This window comes from Amblyraja radiata, chromosome 23, assembly GCF_010909765.2.
Source record: "Amblyraja radiata isolate CabotCenter1 chromosome 23, sAmbRad1.1.pri, whole genome shotgun sequence".
Taxonomy (NCBI): domain Eukaryota; kingdom Metazoa; phylum Chordata; class Chondrichthyes; order Rajiformes; family Rajidae; genus Amblyraja; species Amblyraja radiata.
In genome coordinates, this window is record NC_045978.1 from 1,404,607 (window position 1) to 1,418,521 (window position 13,915).

General features: G+C 47.1%; 1 protein-coding gene across 3 annotated transcripts in view; it reads left to right on the top strand.

Moving 5' to 3' along the window:
- Positions 1 to 13,915, top strand: part of ptprt (protein tyrosine phosphatase receptor type T) — a 588,177-nt gene that overhangs the window by 380,911 nt on the left and 193,351 nt on the right. For all 3 annotated transcript variants that reach the window (XM_033041307.1, XM_033041304.1, XM_033041305.1), the window contains exon 8: positions 5,696 to 5,992. In XM_033041307.1, coding sequence (XP_032897198.1) covers positions 5,696 to 5,992 — 297 coding nt within the window. The remainder of the gene's footprint in view (positions 1 to 5,695; positions 5,993 to 13,915) is intronic.

Here is a 13,915-nt window from a genome sequence, read left to right on the forward strand (position 1 = left end):
TCCCCAACATCGGGAACAATCTTCCTGCATCTAGCCTGCCCAACCCCCTTAATAATTTTGTAAGTTTCTATAAGACCCCCCCTCAATCTTCTAAATTCTAGCGAGTACAAGCCGAGTCTATCCAGTCTTTCTCCATATGAAAGTCCTGCCATCCCAGGAATCAGTCTGGTGAACCTTCTCTGTACTCCCTCTATGGCAAGAATATTGACAGATATGACTTGCCTCAAACGCAAGAAGAAGCAGAAGACTTGAATCTTCCACAGAGTTTGAGGCCTTTACTGGATGGATGTATCTGAACTCCTTGGCCACAGGAGAGATGATGTACAAGTCTGTGTCAACAACATCAAGCCTGGCAATCAATAACTGGACAGGTTTTCATTGATACTTTCAGTTCAGTGTAGTTTGTTGTCATGTGTAAGCTTTTATGTTACGTGCTATCCAGTCAGCAGAAAGACAATACATGATTACAATCGACTCATTTACAGTGTACAGATATATGATAAGGGAATAAAGTTTAGTGCAAGGTAAAGCCAGCAAAGTCCGATCAAGGGTATTCCGGGTGCTTTAAGAAAGAACTGCAGATGTTGGGAAAAATCGAAGGTAGATAAAAATGCTGGAGAAACTCAGCGGATGAGGCAGCATCTGTGGAGCGAGGGATTTGGCAACGTTTCGGGTCCAAGCAGCAGCCCAGCGTCAGAGACCCGACCCTGCCCAGTCGGAGATGTCACCAAACGGAAAGCGGAGACTCTGATCCCGGCGGAGGAGAACGACCAGCGCCCGCAGTGAGTCCCCACCACACTACCAATTCTAGCCACCGCCCCTCTGGTCCCCCTCGCTGGCTCCTCCCCTCTCACCCGTAATTAATGCCCCCCTCTCCCCCATGGCTCTTCCCCCGTCTTTTCTCCGAGCTCTCTCCCCCCTCCCCCACAACCCCCCCTCCCCCACAACCCCCCCTCCCCCACAACCCGCCCCTCCCCTACAACTCCTCCTCCCCCAAACCCCTCCCCCCCCCCCCCACCCCCACAATCCCCCCCACCCTGTCTGTGCTATCCAGTCAAATCAAACTATACACAAATACAGTCATATGCATGTAGTGCAAAGGTAAAACTACCAGAGTGGAAACATATAGTGTTACGGTTACAGAGGAAGTGCAGATTAAAAAAAGCGCAAGGGCTGCAAAAGGGTAGTTTGGAAGATCGGAAAGATTACCCGAGTTTATGAGAGGACGGTTTAGTAGCCTGATAACAGTGAGGAAGAGATTGTTCCTGAATTTGATTTATGTGTGTTTTAAAGGTTTTGTACCTCCTGCCCGCGGGAAAGGGGAGAAGAGGGAATCTTCGAGGTGTGAGTGGTCCTTGATTATGTCGGCTGCTTTCCCGAGTCTGGTCTGTGTGATGGACTGTGCTACGTCCACAATTCTCTGCAATTCCCTGCGTTCTTTGTTCAGCTGGTGGGCTGCAACATGTCGAAGGAGATACACAATACCGTTGCGAATGGAGGCAATGTGTTGGTTGACGATAGGCAATAGTTGCAACAATTGGCTGGTGCGTCATTGATGGGAGAGTGATATTGGTGCAGTAAATCGACAAAAATGCTGGAGAAACTCAGCGGGTGAGGCAGCAACTACGAAGGAATGGGTGACGTTTCCGGCTGAAACCCTTCTTCAGGATTAGGCCATTCGGCCCATTCCTTCGCTCCATAGATGCTGCCTCACCCGCTGAGTTTCTCCAGCATTTTTGTCTACCTTCTATTGTTCCGTCATGTGCAGTTCCTTCTGAAACATTGGTGCAGTAGATCTAGTGGTCTCAGATCATGGTGGCTATGTGTTTAAAATCAACATTGATTAGCACAGACACACAAACAGTTACAACTCCACCATTATTCTTTCCCAAACATCAGATTGAAAAATACCAACATTAACCGGGAAGGAGAATATCTCTCAATGCTGAACGCTCTTAACATGCTACACTTCACTGAGCCTACATCAGGTTATGATACCATAAATCTGAACTGAGTTGAACTATATTGCAATAGGCTTCATAAACGTTTTGGTTAATGTGCAACTTAAATCAAGTTATAGTTCTTCATATGATTCACTTAATGGTTTAATGTAACTCTGGCTATGTGGAACAAATTAACTCATTTTAGAAGATTGAGGAGGTTCCGTGTGTCACTGAGTACTCTGTCGAACTTTCCCCAGGTGTACGGTACTGACTGCTTGCATCACAGCTTGGTTGACAGAGTTGTGGGTATATGGAACGAGGTAGTTGAGGCAGGTACAAGACACCTGGACAGGTACGTGGATAGGGATGGTTTCGAGGGATAAACCCTCTAAACGCGGCAGCAGAAAAGTGGGCAGACAGAAAGGAGTGCAGCAACTTCAACAGACCAGAGACCACACACACAAATGTGACCTTTGCCACAGAGACTGTCACTCCCTCATTGGTCTCTCCCGATGCTGCTCCAGCCGAGATTTTGAAACATATAAGATTGAAACATATAAGATTGTTAAGGGCTTGGACACGCCAGAGGCAGGAAACATGTTCCCGATGTTGGAGGAGTCCAGAACCAGGGGCCACAGTTTAAGAATAAGGAATAAGCCATTTAGAACGGAGACGAGGAAACACTTTTTCTCACAGAGAGTTGTGAGTCTGTGGAATTCTCTGCCCCGCTGAGTTTCTCCAGCATTTTTGTCTACCTTCGATTTTTCCAGCATCTGCAGTTCTTTCTTAAACATTATTTTTACTTGACATGTGAACCAGCACATTTTTATTCACAAAACAAACATATGGATAGGAAGTTAGACAAAAATGCTGGAGAAACGCAGCGGGTGAGGCAGCATCTATGGAGCGAAGGAATAGGTGATGTTTCGAGTCGAGACCCTTCTTCAGACTGATAGGAAGGGTTTGGAGAGCTGTGGGCCAAATGCAGGCAAATGGGGCAAGCCAATATGCCAAATTGGTTAGCACGGAATGTGGGCTGAAGGGCCTGCTTCCATGCTGTATGTCTCTATGACAACCCAAGCATCGTAGAGATTATAAATGAGGAGTATTTGATCTGAGTTGAATGTTGCTGCAGCTCTACACTGCGGAGCGGGACACATGGCTGCATTCATTAATGCATTGCTGCCAGTCTCAGACCAGCGGGATAGCGGGTGTTGGATCCAAGGCACTGGGGATTCGATTGGGCGCTCCAATTAAAGAGTGGATGGTCTGGACTCACCCTAATGCTGCCTGCCGCATGACTATTGTACGCAGTGTTGCTCCATACAGGTTTCTTGTGTAGCGTAGAATAAATCTGTGGGCGGAATCTACACAAAGCTGACGAGCATGAATCACAGTGGGCTGTACCCAGTGACATGGTTACCTAACAGCAGCGGTGGTATTAAGGCCTATCCCACGCACGCAATTTTTTTTGGCGACTTGCCGGCACCCGTCATCAGTCGCAGCAGATCGCCAAAAATGTTCAACATGTTGTAAATCCAGCGGCGACCAGAACAAGGTACGACTCTTGGGGCGACTACTCACGGCCACACAGGCGTCACGTGTCGACATGCTGCGGGGTGACGCCTGTACGGTCGTGAGTCAAGAGTTTGTAGGTTAATTGGCTTGGTGTATGTGTAAATTATCCCGAGTGTGTGTAGGATAGTGTTAATGTGCGGGGATTACTGGTCGGTGCGGGCTCAGTGGGCCGAATGGCCTGTTTCCACCCTGGCCCTCTAAGCTAAACTAAACTGCAAATGCTGGGTGATGCCAAAGATAGACAGAGTAAAGGAGGTGTGGCAGCAGAGAGGTGTGGTGTTGCGGAGCTCCCGTCCAGACACAAAAGTGAGTGAATTTAAACATCTTTTTGGACTTCGGAGGAGGCACAGCGGAACCTTTAACATCTTGGAGTATCGCTGCGACGCTGCAGAGATTTATTTTAAAAGTTTCTGCTTGTTTTAGGACTGCGAGCAGTCTTATCAACTAACTGCCGAGCTCCCACAACTGTGGCTGGCAACCTGCCATGAAACTAGCGCACCAAAAGAGGGGAGAAAATCTTTCTGGACTTTAACACCTGCATCCAGAACAGCCCCCCCCCCCCCCCCCCCCCCCCTTACTGCCTCGCCGGTGCTGACCGGGCCGGTCTGGCTTTCGTGTGGTGTGGGAGGAATTCCAAACCTGCACCGTCTCGACATCTTCTGTGGCAAAAATCCAAGATGGCAGCACACGTGTCTTCATTTACTGACGGCGGGTGTCTGTCACTGAAACAGGCAGGTGAGATTTCACATCCACCTTGTGTGTGCCTCTCTCTCTCTCTCCCTCCCTCTTACACAGGCTGAGAGACTCTGCCTCTGTGAGTGTACGTCTCTTTCTCCCCCTCTCCCACACACAGTAAGACCGAGGTGCTGTGCTCAGTCCATCTGTGTCTCCCACATACACAGTAAAACATGTCTCCAAATGAGCCAATTCAACCAAGGGAGGATATATATAGTGTGTGAAAAAAAAAGTTACATCATTTGTGTCACGTGTAGTTCACGATGTTCATTCAAGATTTAACGGGAAAGCTCGGGAAACGGACAAGTTCACTCGCACAAATAACAGAAATGCCGAGTACCGTGGGAACTCTTTATCTACTGCCGTTATATCGTGCGAGACTCGTGCTGGACCACGACCTCTTCACTCTGGTGACATCTTGCGTCAACTCGCCCCGTGAAAAGGCCGCTTAACTGTGTCTGTTTGTTTTACAAATATGATTTCAGGGAATGTTCAACCTAACCCAGGCCCAGGCTCTGCTGAGTCTGCTGTTAATTTTAACACCCCTGCTGAATTTGAATCTGACTGTGACTCTATTTATATGTTCTCTGTTGTTTTTTTAAATTATTGTCTGTAACTGTGGAACTGTGCTGCTGCCTGTCTTGGCCAGGACTCTCTTGTAAAAGAGATTTTAAATCTCAATGAGACTTATCCTGGTTAAATAAAGGTTAAATAAATAAATAAATAAAATAGACACAAAATGCTGGAGTAACTCAGCGGGTCAGGCAGCATCTGTGGAGAACATGGATAGGTGACGTTTCACAGAGTGCTGGAGTAACTCAGCGGGTGCAGCAGCATCTATGGAGCTAAGGAAATTGGCAACGTTTCGGGCCGAAACCCTTCCGGGTTTCAGCCCGAAACGTTGCCTATTTCCAGAAAGGTTTCGGCCCGAAACGTTGCCTATTTCCTTAGCTCCATAGATGCTGCTGCACCATAACTCAGCGGGTCAGGCAGCATCTGTGGAGAACATGGATAGGTGATGTTTCACAGAGTGCTGGAGTAACTCAGCGGGTCAGGCAGCATCTGTGGAGAACATGGATAGGTGATGTTTCACAGAGTGCTGGAGTAACTCAGCAGGTCAGGCAGCATCTGTGGAGAACATGGATAGGTGACGTTTCACACAGTGCTGGAGTAACTCAGCGGGTCAGGCAGCATCTGTGGAGAACATGGATTGGTTATAGTCCCTACCTGAAACATCACCCATCCATCTCTCCAGAGATGCTGCCTGACGTGCTGACGTACTCCAATATTATGTGTCTATCTTCAGCAAAGACAAGAGTCGGTCTTGACTTGACGTTGGGCACAGACATTGTGGGATCAGGGCGTGTTCCCGTGCTGCACCGTTCTATGTTCCATCCATGCTTCTTGCTGCCGTACATCATGACCGTTCCTCTCCCCAGATCCCGTCCATGGACCTCAGACGGTGGAGGTTGTCGACGTGCGTTCTCGCCAGCTGACCATTCACTGGGAGCCCTTTGGTTACGTGGTCACCCGCTGCCACAGCTACAACCTGACGGTGCTGTACCAGTACGTGCTGGGACTGCGCGAGTACACGGCGGAGGAGCTGATGCAGACGTCGTCTCACTACACGCTGCGCGGGTTGCAACCCTACACCACCGTCAAGCTGCGACTCGCTCTCACCAACCCGGAGGGAAGGAAAGTCAGCGATGAGATCGTGATACAGACAGAGGAGGATGGTGAGTGCCTGAATAATTGAAACATTACCGTACCTACGCAGCATGGACCTTGATCAGATGCTCGAGACACAAAGATGTGTAACTGTTCCATGTGTCTGAAACGGAACAATTAAACTCTTACTAAAGGGCCTGTCCCACTTACGGGACTTTTTTGGTGGCCGCCAGCACCCAACATAGGTCGCCGAAAATGTTCAACGTGTTGAAAATCCAGCGGTGACCAGAAAGATGCAACGACTCCTTGGACGATTACTCACGACCATACAAGCGACGCCCTGGAGACACGTCGCGGGGTGAAGCCTGTATGGTCGTGAGTAGTCGCCCAAAGAGTCGTACCTTGTTCTGGTCGCCGCTGGATTTTCAACATGTGGAACATTTTCGGACACCTGCTGCGACTATGACGGGTGCCAGCAAGTCGCCGAAAAAAATCACGTAAGTGGGACAGGCCAATAAGGGTCGCAGAGACACACAGCATGAAACAGGCCCTTCGGCCCAACTCGTCCATGCTGACCTATATGCTCCATCTAAGCTAGTCCTAATTGCCCACATTTAGCCCAAATCCCTCGAAGCCTTTCCTCTGCATGTTCCAAGCATGTAACCCTTCTTCAGACATAACGGATGCTTGTGTAGAGATGTTAGCTGTGATCTTTGTTGGGATGTTTAAAGTCACATTAGCAAATATTATAACTTAGTGTCAAGATTAGAGTGATAGGGCCACACAGCACCGGAAATACCTCACCATGCTGACTGACCAAGGTGCTCCATCTTCAGTAATGAAGGAACTGCAGATGTTGGAAAAATCGAAGGTAGACAAAAATGCTGGAGGAACTCAGCGGGCGATGCAGCATCTATGGAGCGAAGGACCCGAAACATCACCTATTCCTTCGCTCCATAGATGTTGCCTCACCCGCTGAGTTTCTCCAGCATTTTTGTCTACCTTCGATTTCTCCAGCATCTGCAGTTCTTTCTTAAACATGGCTGATCATCCAAAATCAGTACCCTGTTCCTGCTTTTTCCCCATATTCCCTGATTCCATTAGCCCTAAGAGCTAAATCTAACTCTCGGACAGTGGAGTAGGTGGAAACCAGTCAGAATCGAGGAACCTAAGGCCAGTATTTTACAGCTGGTGCGAGAGAGGTTTTCACATGAACTGTAAAGATGGGGAAATTGACAGAAAAAAAGAACTGCATCCTAAGTGACTGGCAGCCAGGGGCACCTAACGGAGTTTGCCTTCTCTGTTACCGGCCATCGGTGCGGGGTCAATATAATATTAATAAAGATATTCCTGTATGCATGAGTCAAGTCTTGAGCGTTTTACTGATGCTGTATAATTCAAACACAGCAAGTTAGCTGCCTAATGGTCAGCTCACATTAGCTTAGCATGCCTACGATTTAATGATGGCTGTGTTCTACATGAAGCCTCTCACAGCATTGGATCCCAGCTTTATTTTATCTCCCATTAGCTTCCCATTATATCCATCATTCCTACGGCAACAAACATTCTCCACAAGTCACCATCTGTCCCCAAATAGGTTCTGTCCCAAATTGTACAACCCAAACAAACAGCGAGGAAAGGGAATCTAAACAAAGAACCTGATTGGGAAATAATATTTATGCGTTCTCTTTTGGAAATTGTAGAAGTCACAAGGATGTTGCCAGAACATGTTTCCTGTCTCTGAACCCTTAATAATCTTATATGTTTCAATAAGATCTCCTCACATCCTTCTAAACTCCAGAGTGTACAAGCCCAGCCGCTCCATGCTTGATGTCCTGGCTGTGTAGCTGAGCTCCCCATCTTCTTCCTCTATCTGTTTCCAGCCTTAATACTTCATACACCAATCTGTTATCTAATGAGGACTTTGTTTACGGACCTGCTGGCCTGCTGCAAGAAAGAATGTCACTGTTCCGTTTAGGGCCGTACAACGATATAACACGCTTGACTCTTGATAATACAGTTAGCAGATGCCAAAAGCTCCAGATATGCAGATGGTGAAGAGAGAGAGAGAGAGAGAGAGCTAATGAATACAGTCACCTGTTTACTATGAGGTGTACCAATCGCATTATGTCAGATGAGCTGAAGAAAATCATTTCAAATGTCCTAGCGAATCAACTCACAATATTGCATTCAAATATTCTAATCATGTTAGTCTAACATTTTCCAAAATGTAATATTTCACTGTCAAGCTGAAAGGTTCAAGCAAATATTTGCAGATATTTGTTCAGTGGAACTAGTTTCACTAAGTTTCTGCACACTGGCTCAGTGCACGACTGCGATGCACCTGTACTGTATCTGAGATGCTTATCTAAGATGTAACTAAGCGCTTATGTATAGACCATAGAAACATTGAAAATAGGTGCAGGAGTAGGCCATTCGGCCCTTCAAGCCAGCACCGCCATCCAATATGATCATGGCTGATCATCCAAAATCAGTACCCCGTTCCTGCTTTCTTCCCATATCCCTCGATTCAGTTAACCCTAAGAGCTAAATCTAACTCTCTTGAAAACATCCAGTGAATTGGCCTCCACTGCCTTCTGTGGCAGAGAATTCCACAGATTCACAACTCTCTGGGTGAAAAAGTTTTTCCTCATCTCAGTCCAAAATTGCCTACCGCTTATTCTTAAACTGTGACCCCTGGTTTTGGACTCCCCCAACATCGAGAACATTTTTCCTGCATCTAACCTGTCCAATCCCTTAAGAATTTTACATGTCTCTATAAGAGTCCCTCTCATCCTTCTAACTTGCAGTGAATACAAGGCCAGTCGATCCATTCTTACATCATATGGCAGCCCCGCCATCCCGGGAATTAACCTGGTGAACCTACGCTGCACTCCCTCAATGGCTTCTTCAAGTTAGGAGACCAAAACTGCACACAGTACTCCAGGTGCGGTCTCACCAGTGTCCTGTACAACTGCAGTAGGACCTCCTTGCTCCTAAACTCAAATCCTCTTGCAATGAAGGCCCACATGCCATTAGCTTTCTTCACTGCCTGCTGTACCTGCATGCTTACTTTCAGTGACTTTGTGTCATCAGCAAACTTGGAGATGTCACATTTAATTCCCTCGTCTACATCATTCATATATCTTGTAAATAACTGGGGTCCCAGCACCGAGCCTTGGGGCACCCCACTAGTCACTGCATAGTGATATTTGTACTGAACCCTGTACATAAATGTATTTCACTGTACCTCAGTACATGTGACAAATAAAGTAATTTACCAAGTCAGCAATATGAGTGAAATCTCAAAGTGCTGGGGGAACTCAGCGGGTCATAAAAACATAAGTGATAGGAGTAGAATTAGGCCATTCGGCCCATCAAGTCTACACCATTCAATCATGGCTGATCTATCTCTCCTTCCTAACCCCATTCTCCTGGCTTCTCCCCATAACTTCTGACACCCGCACTAATCAAGAATTTATCTATCTCTGCCTTAAATCTACCCATTTACTTGGCCTCCACAGCCTTTTGTTGCAAAGAATTCTACAGATTCACCACCCTCTGACTAGAAATTCCTCCTCATCTCCTTAAAATTAAAGAACGTCCTTTAATTCTGAGGCTGTGACCTCTGGTCCTAGACTCTCCCACTAGTGGAAACATCCTCTCCACATCCACTCTATCCGGGCCTTTCACTATTCAGCAAGTTTCAATGAGGTGCCCCCTCATCCTTCTAAACTCCAGCGAGTTCAGGCCCAGTGCCGTCAAACGCTCATCATATGTTAACCCACTCATTCCTGGGATCATTCTTGTAATCCTCCTCTGTACCCTCTCCAGAGCCAGCACATCCTTCCTCAGATATGGGTCAGGCAGCATCTGTGGAGGGAATGGACAGACAGTGTTTCAGGTCAAGACCCTTGTCCAGTTTGAGGAAGGCTATCAACCTAAAGCTTAATTGGTTATTTCTCTCCACAGAAGCTGCTTGATCCGCTGAGTTCCTCCAGCACTTAGTGTCTTTTTTTTGTAAATCGGTATCAGCAGTTCCTTGTTTCTACATCTGGCAGATTACAGAGTTCAAGTTCTGGGTTCTGAACTGCCAAAGAATGCGATTGTGATTTAGTGTTGAGTTGTACAGCACAGAAACTAGGCCCTTCAGCCCAACTCATCCATGCTAGTCCAAGATGCCCCAACTAAGCTAGTCGCATTTATTTGTGTTTGGCCCATGTCTCTCAAAATCTTTCCTATGCAGGTACCTGTCCAAGTGTCTTTAAGTGTTTAAATGTAGCCTACATTTGGCAGCTCATTCCATACACCCACCACCATCTGATTGAAAATGTTGCCCCTCAAGTTTCAATTCAATCTTTCCCCCCCTCTCGCCTTAAACCGATGTCTTCTTAATTCTCCAACTCTGGGTAAGAGCCTGTGCTTTCACCCTGAAATTAGATTGTTATACTGGATTAATCTTAGCGTGTAGAGAGGTAGCAACTGAGGTTTACAGTGTAGTTACTGAAGGCTGCAAAGACTGTACTGGATATTGAAACACTGCAAATTAATGGCATGGGGCAGGCAGTGGTGGTCATAATGGGAAATACACACATTACAGTAATTAATGGCTGTGATTGCAAACATTGTGGGCATATCAGCTCCATAACTCAGCACACAAGATGTGTGATTATCTTTTATCCCTTTCATTATAGTGTTAAGTTTTAGGCTTCGTTTTGTTATAAAGATACAACATGGAAGCAGGCCCTTCGGCCCACCTAGTCTGCACCAACCAGCGATCACCTGTTCACCCTAGTTCTATGCTATCCCACTTTCCCTACACACTAGGGACAATTTACAGAGGGACAATTTTTTAGCCTATAAACCTGCACGTCTTTGGGATGTGGGAGGAAACCGGAGCACCCAGAGGAAACCCACACACGGTCACGGGGAGAACGTGCAAACTCCACACAGACAGCAGCCGAGGTCAGGATCGGACCCAGGACCCTGGTGCTATGAGGCAGCAGCTCTATCAGCCTCATCACCGTGGCACCCAGCATGGCTATGCAGTCTTTGTGGAGATCAATAACTCTTCCTGATCCATTTGCTGCTGATGTTTTAAAATGTTGCCTTCTTTTGATTTCCCGCCATTTTTCCCCTTTCCGAGAGTCCTTAAGCTTATGTGATATTGTTCCAAATTTGCCCATTTGCCGTTCTCTGCGGGTGGGAGGTCCGATTACATTTCTCCCCCCACGAGGAGAGGAGGTCTTTCTGCACAACGTCCACTCATTTCCGATAACATTCAACACCAGGCCTCTGTGACCCCTGACGATCATATTGGCCACATAATGTTTCCTTTAAGTACCACCAACACTCATGGAGAAGGAACAAAATAGATTTTAAAATTTAGGGCCGGGATATTAAAATATTAAAATAATATATACAGTAAAAAACAAAACAGGACTCACCATCATAATACACAACAGACGATAAACTATTACACAATCTTCGCCCAACACCTCCGCTCAGTTCCCAACAACCAACCTGATCTCCCGGTGGCTCAGCACTTCAACTCCCCCTCCCATTCCGAATCCGACCTTTCTGTCCTGGGCCTCCTCCATGGCCAGAGTGAGTCCCACTGCAAATTGGAGGAGCAGCACCTCATATTTCGCTTGGGTAGTTTACACCCCAGCGGTAATAACATTGACTTCTCCAATTTCAGGTAGTCCCTGCTTTCTCCCTCCTTCCCCTCCTCTTCCCAGCTCTCCCACAGCCCACTGTCACCGCCTCTTCCTTTCTTCTTCCCGCTCCCCCACCCCCACATCAGTCTGAAGAAGGGTCCCGACTCGAAACGTCACCTATTCCTTTGCTCCATAGATGCTGCCTCACCCGCTGAGTTTCACCAGCATTTTTGTCTACCTTCGATTTTCCAGCACCTGCAGTTCCTTCTTAAACACAACTATATTACAATCCTTGTCCAGGATGCATTCCACCCCCTGCGGAGCGCAGTGGTCCTGGAAATCCCCCAGGGTGCCCGTGGACAGCCCGTAGTCCCTCTCTAACACCACCTGGGCACGGACGTAACCCCGGAAAAGGGGCGGGCAGCTGGCTCGGGCAGAGCCCTCTTCCGCCCATTGCCGTGACACGTGGATGGCCAGCTTGGCCAGGCCCAGGAGCAACCCAACCAGGACATCTTCGGTCCCGGGCCAGGTTCTTTAGGGCAAACACAGGCAAACTTCTACTTGGACCAGACTAGATTAGTTTGGGCATCTTGCACAGCATGAACGAGTTGGGCCGAAGGGCCTGTTTCTGTGCTGTGTGACTCTTTGACTCCAGTAAAAAAATTACAATTGGAATCTATTGCAGTTTAGAACTCATGTTTTGAACTCACCTCTAACCTGCCGAATGTCACCAGTCTTTGTCCTGCCCCTCCTCTCAGTTTTCTCCCCCCCCCCTCCCCCTACAATCTGTCTGAAGAAGGGTCTCACCCCGAAACGTCACCTATCCATGTTCTCCACAGATGCTGCCTGACCCGTTGAGTTACTCCAGCACTCTGTGAAACATCACCTATCCATGTTCTCCACAGATGCTGCCTGACCCGTTGAGTTACTCCAGCACTCTGTGAAACATCACCTATCCATGTTCTCCACAGATGCTGCCTGACCCGTTGAGTTACTCCAGCACTCTGTGTCTTTTCCATCTACAGTTCCTTGTGTCTCTAAACATTAATTTGCATTACAGAATTTCTTTGTTTTTCCTCAAAGAGGCAACAGATGATGAGATACTTTTCGTGATCATTGATTTGCACATTTCCTGAGTTTTGTCTTTTCAATTAAGTTGGCATTATTCATGCACATACATCTGTATCTTCTGTACACTCACTCATGTATCAGTGATAAATCGCCCGCTCTCACACATAAATAACAATGAACAGCGGTGTTTTCTGGTTACCAGCCGTCTGATTATAGATCTTCAAATTTTATTTAATATTACTCCAAAGGAAAGTGACAGTCAAAATCCTGATAAATAACTTTAATTTAAAACAGAAATATTAACTGGTTTGAAGCATCGTATCTCCTTGAGCTAAATCAACATACTCTGTATTTCCTGCAACGCCAGAGACTATAAATCAGAGATTCATGTTGTCCTATTTATGCGGTTATTAAACACTTAGACAGCCGTGACTTTACTGATGTGGCAGACCTACTATAAGGGTGCTTTTGTTGAAACTAGGACCTGCAGATGCTGGTTTACAAAAAAAGACACAAAGTGCTGGAGTACCTCGGCAGGTCAGGCAGCATCTCTGGAGAACATGGGATAGGATTGAGACACTTCTTCAGACTGTTTTTTAGAGGCAATAGGGAGGCGGTGAAAGCAGGAAGCAGAAAGCAGGCGATGTCCTGGCAATGTCCTGCCCCCCCTCTCTCCCAACTTTCTCCCTCCCCCCACCCTTCCCCCAAACAGTCTGAAGAAGACACCAGAAACGTCACCTATCCATGTTCTCCACAGATGCTGCCTGATCCGCTGAGTTACTCCAGCACTCTGTGAAACGTCACCTATCCATGTTCTCCACAGATGCTGCCTGACCCGCTGAGTTACTCCAGCACTCTGTGAAACGTCACCTATCCATGTTCTCCACAGATGCTGCCTGACCCACGGAGCTAAGGAAATAGGCAACGTTTCGGGCCGAAATCCTTCTGGAAATAGGCAACGTTTCGGGCCGAAACCCTTATGGGTTTCGTCCCGAAACGTTGCCTATTTCCTTCGCTCCATAGATGCTGCCTGACCCGCTGATTTCGCCAGAACTCTGTAAACGTCACATACATGTCTACACAGATGCTGCCTGACCCACTGAGTTACTCCAGCACTCTGTGAAACGTCACCTATCCATGTTCTCCACAGATGCTGCCTGACCCACTGAGTTACTCCAGCACTCTGTGTGCTTTATTTATATTATAAATATTTCATGTAAATTATTTAAGTGGTGCATTTTGTGCAGATGAAATTGCTCA